The following is a 12,576-nucleotide window of genomic DNA, read 5'->3' on the forward strand; positions in this document are numbered from 1 at the left end:
GTAGTGGGGCAGAGAAATTGCACGGCTAATATTAACACAAAAATGCTTTGCTAGATCAGTCTTGTTATAACGTAGATACCCACTGAGAATAATTAATTCCCCACAGACAAATTCAGCTCCTACAGCCTTATTTCTCGTGGATTTTCTCATAAAGTGCAGCGGTACACATGAGTGCAGCTGGAGCCTTTTTTTTCAGAATGATATTTCTATTTTCCTATATATCTGCTTCTCGGAAATGATTTAGACTTTATCTTTTTCTTTAAGTTTTAATAACTAAGTTCAGCCCGTAGACTCAGCTGTCTCCTCCTCCGCCGGCTACATATAATGCGCAGCTGATGGAGGACACAGGATTAAAGCTTCCTGTTAAGGTGAAAAAGGTAGTTAATTACTTCCAAGAAGCAGATAAAATTGAAAAAGGGGAAGTAGAAATATTGTTCTGAAAAGGCTATCATTCATTTGCTGCGCTAAAAGCAGGAAGCGCTGCACTTTCTGAGAAAATCCACGAGAAATCAAAGGCTTTAGGAGAGAAATTTGTCCCTGGAAAATCAAACAGTCTTAACAGGATTTCATTAAAATAAGACAGGTCTTGCAATGCATTTTTGTGTTTATATGTGCCGTAAAATTTTGCTGCCACACTATGATGGTGATGAGGAGGAGGATTTAGTGATGACTTACTCTCATGCAGATGTGTACGACAAAAATGTTACATATTCTCAAAAACACATGAAAAACACTGTCCTTGTTGAAGAGACCATTTTAGTGTGCAGTAAATCACCTTACTACGGCGTTTTTCTGTTTCCTGTGTTCTCGTATAGATGGAGATTGTTTTCGAAACGTTGTCGTGTAAGCATGAAACTTTTTGGAAACGAAAACGGAAAACAAAGCAAAACGTTGCTGTGTAAACAAGGCCTGAAATTTCTGACTCATCAACTATTTCCAACTCCAAGGTCTCTCTACTGCTTTCTTACTTTTCCCAGTAGTGTATGGTGGTTGCTCTCCACATGCAGGAGTTCTGTGACTGAGTCAATACCTTCACTCATGGTGCAAAAGTGTTTAATGCCCAATGGTATTCTGGGAAATGCAAGTTAAGGAATGATTGTTAATTTGAGAGCAATTTCAAAAATTCTCAAAGGGGTTTAGTACTGCTTACAAACTGAAAATTAGTTCTTTTAACTCAGAGAAATAGAGCTTAAAAAGCTGTTTTGGATTTTTAAGTTAAAGGGATATGTCGGGATTTTTGAAGTTGGGTTGTATGAGGTACTTTGTTATAGTAGTGGCTATAGCCTCCAGTGATTTGTGTGAAATTGATCCTGTGGTTATTACGAGCTCAGAAAGATCTGCGGCATAATGGCTGTAGATTGGAAGGTTTTACCCACGTTCACCGAGTTTTACATAAAAATTGGGCAATAAAATATGTTGGCTCGCCTGTATGCTGTGTCCAAACGTACAAAGCACTTCATTTTTCCCCAGAAAAACCCCTCTGTGTCAGCTTTTGGCATTTTGTCTCCTTCCACCTCTGCGCAGTGATCCTCTGATCAGCTGTGTGGGTCTTTGGGCTTCTGCAGGGATAATAAGACCTAATCCAAGCTAAAACAAAGATCTGCACTGGCAGAAAGTTTTAAAGAAAAACTGATAAACCAAGTCCACATAGAATACAGAAAACAATAGAAGTCAATGTTTAGCCTGTAAAATTAAAGGAGAAAAAGAAAATAAGATCAGTGTTAAAGTTCAAAAAGTGACCATGTAAACTGGTGACTTGTAGAAAAGTGCACTTGTGACTGTTCTGTATTAGTTAAGTTTATTCTTCAATTACTAGCTGAAAAATATATTTTCAAATTATAATTATAATAATTCAAAAAACTAAACACAGGGTAGAAGAGGAAATCCCAAAGACTCCTTTTCATCAGCTGCTATGACAACATCTACAAACAGTTGTGTGAAGGTCACCAGTTAACATGCTGTCTAATTAAACAGATATTTAGAACAACTCAGAGCATCTTCCGAGCAATCTTAACACCACAGTGAACTCTGGTCGGATAATCTTTGGAGCCATCTAATACGGGGGTTTTGCTGACTTTGATCAGAAGTCAATCTGATCCAAAATCAGCATGATTATCTTGTAGTGTGTACCATGCTCTAGTGTGTAGTCTGCTGTGTTGGCCAACTTTTCGCCACACACGAAGAACAAAACTGTAAAACCTGTCATTGTCATCATGTGTGGGGTCTGTATTTTTAAAACTGAGATTTTACAAGTGATAGTCTTAATTCTTGTTAAACCAGTTTCTTATGCTGTGCTTCTGAAGAGTTCTGAGGGTTACCTTGACCTTAGTTAACATTTTAGCACTGGTTGTGATGTCATGTTGCTACTTTAAAAATAATTAAACTGTACATATATCTTGAAAAAATGTATGCTTTCCTGTTAAAAGTACTCTTTCTGTGATTAGTCTGAATCTTCACTGTCAACTGGGTAAGAGGCACACTTCAAATCAGGTTCATTTGAACAGAAGCACAGGTGAACCCTGCCTTTAATTTGTCCCTAGTGTCAGCCTATCTAGCTTTCAACAGCATAATTGGAGAAATAAGCCTGATAAGTTGCTAATTAATGTTACAAAGAACCCCTCCTCCACCTCCCCTGGCCCTAAAGTCCCTGGAAGTATTGGTCATTTTTCAAAGAATTATAGGCACTTAGAAGTTTGTTCCATCAGCATTTTTATAGTAATTGTGCAGTGGAAAAATATATCTATCTTATCTTGAGTTGGAAGGGCGTCATTTAGTCTGCAAGAGCAAAATTTATGAGATACTCAAGCAAACTATATATCCCAATTTGGGATTACAGATTTTAAAGTTGAAAAAGCTCCTGTAATGTTACCTGTGCTTTGAATAGACTCTAGTCCTAAACACTGCAACAGGTCTTAAAATAACTCAGTATCAAAGGGTCATATATGTTTGACTTTGACACTGAAAAATTAATGATATTGATCAAATTCAATTTTATTTTTAAAATTTTGGACCAATTTTAAAATCTTAAAATTGGACATGATAATGCCATGTTTTGGGTAGGAGAAAATTTCCAGCTTATGTAGTAGAGAAATGGGACTCTGCAGCTCTTTAAAAACTGATTTGCTGTTGGAAGTTGTGGTAAAGTGTTCAAGGAAAATCAGGAAGTAGAGCAAGTTTCTGATCTATTTTTCCACACAAAGTTTGCCTAAAAGAGAGAAACAACATGAAGAGTCCCTGATAAAATGACTTGTTTGATTCCTTCTTTCTCATGTCTCTGTTCCAGCCTCTTCCTCGGGAATCAGTTTATAGTGAGATGTACGGTAAACACACAGATTGTGGGGAGTTAAAACTCAATGGCCTTGGGTCACAAAAAAAAGGAAAGGCTTGAAAATCTTTTGCAGTCATGCTAGCAGTTCTGTTAGGCTGTAGTACTCACCAACACTTCAGATGGAGATGCTTGCTTTTTTTGATGATTGAGATACATCCTAAAGAGTAACACTGGACCTGAGGAGAACTACAGAAAAAGGCCTCTGATAAGGCAGTCTGTTGTTTGGATGAATCTCCTGTTATTGTTGGGGCCTTCTCTCACCCTGATTGTGTTGCAGGTCTGCCACACATCCCCCACTCCATTCTGCCACACCTCAGGAGTGTGGTGCAGCTGAGGCTGATCTGGCTCATCTGAGATGTTACAAAGGACACCCAAGCCAAAGCGTCAGTCTCTCTCACTCCACTCCTGAGCCATGATGATGTGTGTGCCTGTATGTTGTAACCTTGCTTCTCTTGGTGTATCTGAGAAAGGTAAAACCATTTTAGTTTAAGACAAAGGAAGGGTAGGGGAATCTCTGCCATTTTTGTTAGATTTTGGTTTTCTCCTGTTTTGTGCTTAGTCAGGGAGTTTAGAATTGTATTTTAATTTTGGTAAAGATAGTTAAGGTTTGTTCTTTTGTAGTTAGATTTGGGGTTTTTGTTTGTTAATTTGGCCTTTGAATTCCCTAAAGTCAGTACTTCCATTTGAGGTCTTCCTTAGTCAATTCTTTGTTAGCAGACTTTTTCCTTTGGCCACAACTTGATCAGCTAATGTTTGATTTTGTTAGTACCTAATTTCATTGTAAATAAATCTTTGAAATTCTTGCAATTCTAGTTTGGGAGTTTTTGTTGGTTATATTTGTTTAATTTTAAAACTTATGTTACTCCTTTTAGTTACCTCTAGATTGTAAAAAGGTCGTAACACTTAGTTACAATCTTGATTCTGGATTTCTAGCAATTATAAAAGCATTTAATTTACAGTAATTTGTCTGTTTCACATTTGTTGCAACTTAAATTGTTAGCCTGTATTTTTGAATAATGAATGTATTAGTAAGAGATGCCGTTAAAGGTGAACCCTTTTAGATGTAGACCTGCCAGATTACTAGTACAGAAGCTATGCTCTTCTGGTTGATGGCTAAAAAAATTTGTAAAGAATGTAGTAATAATGAACAAATGTTTATACAGACATGAAGAAAATAGGGCGATAGATACCAGGAGTCGTTTTTTTTTTGTGTTGCAACTGGACTTGATTTAAGATGTTTCAAGGACATTTGCAGAAATAAAGGACACTAACATAAAGCCTACCATTGAAAAATGACAGAAATGAAATAAACAGCTGCATCAGAGGTCAGATGCCTATTCTGTTTTAAGAGCAGAACCTTGAAGTGCAAGAGGTTTATACAATCTGCCATGACAAGGACTTGTTTGGAACTTTAGACCTCCTGTTTCTAAACTCAACTTTTGCATTCATCCTTGAGATACATCTGTAAACTTATGTAAGCACATAACAAACAGATGGCAGCAGACGATAGGTATGTTTCAAAGAGCAAATAATAGAAGAGACATTTATGTGTTGAAAATCTGTGAGATTTTATTTGCCCTTGGCTATGAAATACAACCACAAAGACACTGTGCAAAGAAAGCAAAGATTAAGTCACACTTATGGAGAGTCGGCAAGCACGTTACACAAACAAAAATGATATATCAGCATGTACACAGTATATTGCCAAGAGTTCATGCTACGAACAACATTCAAATCAATAAAATGAGGGCTAATATAGAAACACAAACACCTCAATCCAAATGTTTAAATCAATACAAAGTTTAAAATATACTGTTATATTCAAATCAAGGATTGTAATCCCATAATACTGTTGTTTTTTTGTTATTGTTTACCATCTGTACTAGTCTGTAACATCAACAGCATTCAAGAACATTTGTTCTTTACATTCATGTTGCTCGGTACAACATGCTTTCAGATGCTTTAAAAAGCTACATTTACTGCTACTGAAGAAGTTGGTTTGTTTTAACAAGACAAGTTGTTTCCCCATTAATCTGAAACCTAAAAGAGAGTGATTCTCCTGAAGGTCAGCCTGTCAATCTGTATAACCCAAACACTTCATTCTGAGAGAAGAAAATCATTAAAACAAAGTCCAGAGCTTTTGCTCTGATAAACAACAACTGGAGAGCAGAACAAGAAAGACACATGAAACACAGGGACTTATCTAAATGATGTGCCGCCTACGTAATGCAAGGTTACATTTTTTTCCAATAAAAACTCTTAAAAAAAAAAAAAAAAGAAGAAGAAAAAAAGAAAAGCCCTCAGCATGAAAACCATGTCTTTGGGCAAAACTCACGTTTTGTTGTGCTGGCTATAAAACATACTGAGTTTAGAAATAGTTAATTCTATCAAAATTGTGTTGTCTCATTTTTGACTGTTTGCAAAGCCACGCCCCCCAATAGTTTGTTTGCTGTGTCTTTTAAGCCTACTTTGTATTTTCCCCTCTAGTTTTTAAGAAAAATGTAGAAAGATTTACTGCTGATTAACTTGGGTCATTGGAATCCTTGTAGCAAGGTTATAAATCAACCTCAGTTTAGCATACTGTTTAAAAAAGGCAGTTTTCAGCTGATTTATCCTAAGCCCTCCCTAAATTTTGCAAAAGTTGTCTGATATATACATCTAATGTCTACATATGTCATAAATCCAGCAGGTAATAGTCAAAAGATAAAGTTGTGTGTCCAAAAAGTAGCATCCTCAATTGTTACAGTCGTTAGCACTCAGGGAGATGTTTCATTTTGTGCTTAATGTGTCAAAAGGAATCCTGAACACCACAATATCAGACAGGTTTACTGTCTTCAGCATGTTAAACCTGAATGTAAGATCTGGACTGTTACTGGGTTTATATTAAAACATATTTTATCTAACAGATTTTCATATTTACAAACAACAGTTTTCAACTTTAACAATGTAAATGAAAAATGTTTAGAAATGCAGGAAATGACTTCCAATTTTGTATATTTCTCAATTATTAACGGTCGATCAGGACAGAGCTGCTGTCATCATCTATGACCAGGTTCTAAACTAAATAGTTTAATGTTCCACTTTCTCAATCAGCTTTGTAAAGGCTTAACAAGATCCCTGCAACATAGTGTAACCCCAAAGATGCTATTAGGTTCCTTAGCTGTATAAGATCTATCTTTTAGAAGGTATGCTAACTTCTGCAGATCTCTTTTTGAGTAGACAAAATGCTGAGAGTTTCAGCGAATGCTGACAGGCATTCACATTTGCTTGCACAAACGCATCACAGCTGCCACATGTCCCCTGTGTTGGTTTAACGCATCAACTTCTCAAAAATAAATGCAACATTGACACGAAATGCAGTAAAAACATGTGGTGGATTTTAATGTAGAACCGGCTGCATGAAATGCATTCTGACCCCAGATCATCAGTCTGAGCTGATCTGATGTTACTGATAATTCATGTTAATATTTTGGTCCTTCTAATCTCAGAAGTAACATTATAGTAACCTCCTTGAGTGTCTCCATGTTTGTAGTTTACATACCACAAATCAGGTACTTGAATATGGTCAAAGCTCTCTGGGTTGCCCTCTAATGGTTTCCTCCAGTAACGCGTGTTAGATGTTGGCACGTATATTTTCAATTTCACTCATTCAGATGCATAATGTGAACATAAGGTGAAACAGCAGGCATATCTCCAGCCTGAGAAGTTTACGTTGATATTAAAGGTTGATTTAACTTGTAAAGCACTTTAAACTCGGCCCATATGACCACACATTGAAGCAGATTACACACAATTATATTTCATTTCTTACACTTTCTGCTCTTCTTCTTTTTTAAATTGACATGGGGAAATCTGAGATGTGACAGGTTTTGTAACAGCTGCTATACTAACAGAACAGTTACTGGGTAGGGCGGGCTTTAGCAAACAATTCTTCTATAGTCCAGCATTTGGTACTACACAAGATCAAACAGCTGCTCCAGAAATGAACGTCTTGATTGATTGCCATCATTTCTTTTATCATCAGTGTCTCTTAAAATTAACTGAGATGTCCTTGGCTATTTATATTTATATATTTGTTTCTAAAAATCTGGCTATGTATATGTAATTTTTCATAAGTGCAAGCAAGCAAGTACAAATAGAGCAAAAGCGCTTATGACCAAACCAAATCTTTTTTTTTCTTCTGTTTTTCCATACACAATTAAAATCTTTAAAGCACAGAGTTAAAAAATATACTACAAAATTGTCTTAAAAACGGGAATATAAGCTGATTGATATATTGCTGTAGCTTATTGATTATTAGTAATACATTTCCAAGCTGGTAGGTGAAGGTGCAACAAAACACAACACTGACTGACACACAGAGGACAAATGAAAAATACAGAATATAACCTGAAGAGACAGTGATGGAAGATATCCTTTTGTTCAGAAGTGCTATAAACTATATCCTCACATCCTCACTCGTCATCGCTCTTGTCTGACTGATCCTGCAGGGAGAAAGAGAGAAAGAGAGAGAGAGATTAAGTGCATGATGAGACGAAGAGATTTAAAGGCAAACACAGGAGAGAGGGATGTGTGATGAAGGTTTATTTTCCTTAGAAAACACCAACAAGAGGAGGCGTGAGGTTAGCATAAGATTATTAATCTGAAATAGAGAGAGTTCTTTAGATGAAAGGTGTCTAAGGGGGTCCAGGGCCCTTTCCTCATCCATTTTCTGGAGGTGGGGGGTACAAGAACTGGGCTTAAAGACTCATGTTTTCAAATTCAGGGGGGAGAACTGAATTACAGGCAGAGGGAGATATGAAGAGCAACAGAAGGACTTTTCTTGAGCAAACAGCACAGAGGCAGGTTACATTACCACAAAGACTGACTGACAGCAGACCAAATCACTCACTATATTTGTATTCACAGAGTAACCTGGCTTGTAGCCTTGCCCAGGTGAAGGTCTGATTTTGGCTGAGCTGTTTATATTAACCTCAAGCACCTTACGAATCAGGATCACTGCTGGCATGAATAAAACTCTGATCCTTCACTTCAGTTAAAGCTCAAACTTCAGCTACTCTTTTCTGTTCAATGTGGAATAAAGCTAGCAGTATCAGCCCAGCTTTAAAATGCTGTCTGAAGCTGCATTTGAAGGGTCTTGTTGTTAAGATACCACTGAGACAAATTATTACGATTAGGAAATCAACCTTAAGTCAAAGATTAAATGTTAAAAAGCTGAAGGCTGAAACACTGCCCATACCAATTTCAGAATTTATGTCTCCGGAAAGAGGTCAAAGTAATGGCAAGTTAAACTTTCATTGGAGAAACCACTGTGTATTTCACACAAGATTCTAGTTCAACATGTAGCCTCTGGAAGTACGTCATATTTGTTGAAAGCTAGGAATTCTCTGTGTCAGTTTTGGTAACACTTCTGGACAAAGCTGTGCCTCATATTTTTTTGACAGTTTTTTCCTGTAATAATGGTTTTATGCCAAAAGATGCCAGGGCCAGAGGTTGTTCCTCCATCTGTAGCTACATAATGACAGTATGTACATCCATCCAGGCCATTCTCTTAATGGGATTCTCAGGAATGCTGTAAGGTATTTTCTTCAAAATTTAAACAAATCTCCACTCTGACTCAAGGATAAGCTGAATATATACTGGATGTGAAACACTAACACTTCTTTTTGAACAGGTTCTTTGCTTTCACTGTCTGGGAATTGTTTACCCTGTGGAAGTATATACCTCAAAGGTTTGTCACTGGAGTGAAATGTATCACTTCTGGACAACCTCTGCTGTGTGAAACAGGAAAAAAATGCATTTTAAGTACCCTGGTGTAAATCGCTGTGTCTAGTAGCCATTTCACACATTAAGAAAAACTTTTTTGACAACATCCGATTTTCTTAGTAGGTTATGAAAAGGCATCAACATTCATTTCAGGCTGTTTCATGACCAAATAAACCCCTCACAGGAGCTTCCAGGCAGCATGCTTACTAACAAAGACTGCAATAACCTCCAAATGTAACCACATGGTAGAGGTAGACCAGGGCTACCGAGATGCCAAGTAGCAACTCTGACACATGAAAATAGTTGCTTTAAGTGCTTCAGAAGATGTTTCTTGGAGCAACCCATGTAGGACAAAATTTGAGTGAAATGGAAATTTATTAAAGCTTCCTGGGTTCCTCAGCTTTGTCTCTGGTTGCAGATTATTGTTGCTGAGTAGATGGTGGTCTGCATTAGGGTTGTTAGACAACCTACAGCTACGATACAAACTAAATGTTTCCTGAATTGTTTCATTTTATGAGGAAGCCTACAGAGAGCCATTGCATATTTGTATCTGTACAAGGCCAGAGCACAACCAGTGCATAACAATTATGTTTAGTTCTTGTTAGAACAAAAAATCATTGGGTCATTCAAGCTACATAAGTAAGTGCATTTTCAATCCCAATGATCTTTATATCAGCTGTTTTTGTTGAATACACAAGGTCTTATGTTTTGTAAATAGCATTATATTAGAAATTTTAACTACCAAGTTGAGAGAGGATAACATTTTTCTTTATAATGGAGGCATTGCACTGTATTTATCTCTCACTCTCTGTTTTAGTTATAATCATTTATTGAGATTATTTTTGGGGCTTTTGCCTTTATTTGAATACGACAGCTGAAGAGAAACAGTAAACACAGGGAAAGAGAGCAGGGGAAGATATGCACCAAACAGCACAGGGATCGAGAATTCATCTTGTTGAGGATCACAGCCTCTGTGTACGGGCACCTAGCCAACTCACTGAGCCAGTCTGGTGCCCTCTCTGTGTTTTATTACATGTCATTTGTTGGCCTTATACTCACACATGCAGTACTTGAAATGAAGCACCCATTCAGAATCAATTTTTTAACTGAAGAACTTGCAAATCAATATATTCTCAGGAGGTTCAGTGTCTTATATGGAACACACAGCATTTGTTGAACACAGCATATAACATCCCATCACAGAAAAAAGGAAATCTACTACAGGACTGTGTGACAAAGGCCAGTACTCTTTCAAAGAGCAGGCATCTAAAAGCTGACTTGAGGTAATGAAACGTTGAAAATTTCAGAGTAAATTAAACTAGAAAAGCACTCGGAGAGCGCAGACCGCTGCCATTAGCCCTATCTCCCAATAGTAAAGAATCCTTTAAAAAAATTCCTGGATCCATCCCCATGTGCCCCCCACCACAGCATTCGCTGATTACTCCTTACCCGGTGGGGTGGAAACACAGTGAGGCAAAGCATTGGCTTTGCTATGGGTAGACCGTCATGGCAGAAGCATTGCCTGCCGACGCCAACAGATGCACTGACGGTCTCACCCATGGTCTCACTGGACGACTGGAAGTCATGGCAGAGGGTGAATATTCCTCTATTCCTCCCAGCATTGTGAGTATTCTCGTTACAATTTGCTGTCTTTCTCTGTTATGCTCCAACTCGTCTCCTTGACCAGGCGTGCATCTTTCAAACTCTATAAACTCCAAAACTTTGAATAGAAACACACCCAAAAATGCTGCTGGGATTGATGTTACTCACGTCCGCCATCTCCTGGTGTAAAGTGGTAACGGCACAGACCTCCGCCATTAGCCCTATCTCCCAATAGTACAGAATCCTTTAAAAAATTCCTGGATCCAGACGGTGATCCGCATCACTCCCAAAATCTAAACAGTTCTTTCTTATGCCATTTCTGACATTTCCTGAAAATTTAATGAAAATCCGTCCATGACTTTTTGAGTTATGCTGCTAACAAACTAACAAAAGAACAAACCCACCTGATCACATAACCTCCTTAGCGGAGGTAATAAAGATGCAATGTCTTAAGCATCACTAGAGGCTCAGCACAAAAATGTACAATATTCTGTCAGCTATACATAAATATGTTACAAGGAATGGTTACTTTTATTGTTCACACAGAACAGGACAAGAAAAGAATGACCCATTGTTACCAACGATCTAACCTACTTTTAAATTCTTATTTGAAACATTTTATTGCTATTTCTATAGCTGTATCAGAATAAAGTGTGGTTACTGACTTTCAAATTGTTATTCTCTTTTTCATTGACAAAAAAGCAGTCTTTTCTCAGTTATAAGAAATCTATCAGATAACCACACATAATTTCACACAAAAAAAGATCCTAAAGGTCCTAGTTTACCAGGTGAAAAATCAGCATTTACAGCGATGAGTAAAGTGTCATGTTGAGAATAACACATATTTTTCAACAGTCTCTTCCTCAAAACATGGCCATTTTTTATCCAGTTTATAAAGAAAAAAGTGAGAACATTATATCTCTGAATAATGTACAATATGAGATTGCCCACATCTTTCTCAGCTCTCCAACTTCATCCAGCTGTGAAGATGGTGTGCATGTAATAAACTATCTGATTCAAGAAGCTTTACAGTCTTTTTTTTTTACCACTTATCAGGACAGAGATGTAAGCCTTCAGAGGATGTCACCCTTAATTCATGGTAATGTATGAACCCTTGTATTATTCCTCTGCCATTCACAAGATGAAAAGAATAGTAGGAGGTGATTTTAAAACATACGGACAATGGAGGTTGCTACCACAGCTTTAAAAAAGCTGGTTACATTGTGCGGAGGCAGAAAATGAGATGATGTTGGACCGTCTTTAGAAGTCTCTTAAAAAGCCCAGTAAATGGGGAAAATAAAATACAGTAATGACTGAGAAATGGCTACATGAAAGAATATTTGATGAATGGCAAACCAATTTCTTTATTAATTTGGTAATTTGACTGCTTTGATGTTCTCTGTGTAATTTAAGCCATTTGAACTTATCTTCATGTTTAGATCACACTGTGTTCAAATCATATGTATGTTAATGCTACATGTAAAGTGTTGCTATAGTTTGGGCTGTATCATTCCCAAGAAGCTCCATGTAATGAAGTTCATTCCCTTTGATTTAGAGATTAGAAGTTTTCAAGCTCAATAAAAAGCTTATTTGATAGCTTGTACCTGTAGTTGACATATTGTGCTTTTTGAAAGTAGAAGGTGGGAAGGGACAAAGATAGACATGGGCCACATTTCTAACTTTAAAAGAGTTAAGGCCCAGAAATTCAATATACTATAACTGAATAGTCTAACAAAGTCAATGCAATTTATCTCTTCTTCATATGATTGCTAATTAGACAAAACTCCTCTACATCTTTCAAATTCACATTAGAATTGGACATTTTAAAGCCTAGAAAAACAGTTGTGTGGAATAACTGATAAACAGAAGACATTATTGGC

The 12,576-nt window shown here is 37.1% G+C and overlaps 1 protein-coding gene across 1 annotated transcript in view; it reads right to left on the minus strand.

Moving 5' to 3' along the window:
- Positions 1–4,882: 4,882 nt before the first annotated feature.
- Positions 4,883–12,576, minus strand: part of smarca2 (SWI/SNF related, matrix associated, actin dependent regulator of chromatin, subfamily a, member 2) — a 67,400-nt gene continuing 59,706 nt past the window's right edge. The window contains exon 34 of the mRNA XM_041786794.1: positions 4,883–7,812. Within this exon, the coding sequence (XP_041642728.1) occupies positions 7,783–7,812 (30 nt within the window). The 3' untranslated portion in view covers positions 4,883–7,782. The remainder of the gene's footprint in view (positions 7,813–12,576) is intronic.

The sequence above is a fragment of the Cheilinus undulatus genome, linkage group 5 (genome assembly GCF_018320785.1).
Source record: "Cheilinus undulatus linkage group 5, ASM1832078v1, whole genome shotgun sequence".
Taxonomy (NCBI): Eukaryota; Metazoa; Chordata; class Actinopteri; order Labriformes; family Labridae; genus Cheilinus; species Cheilinus undulatus.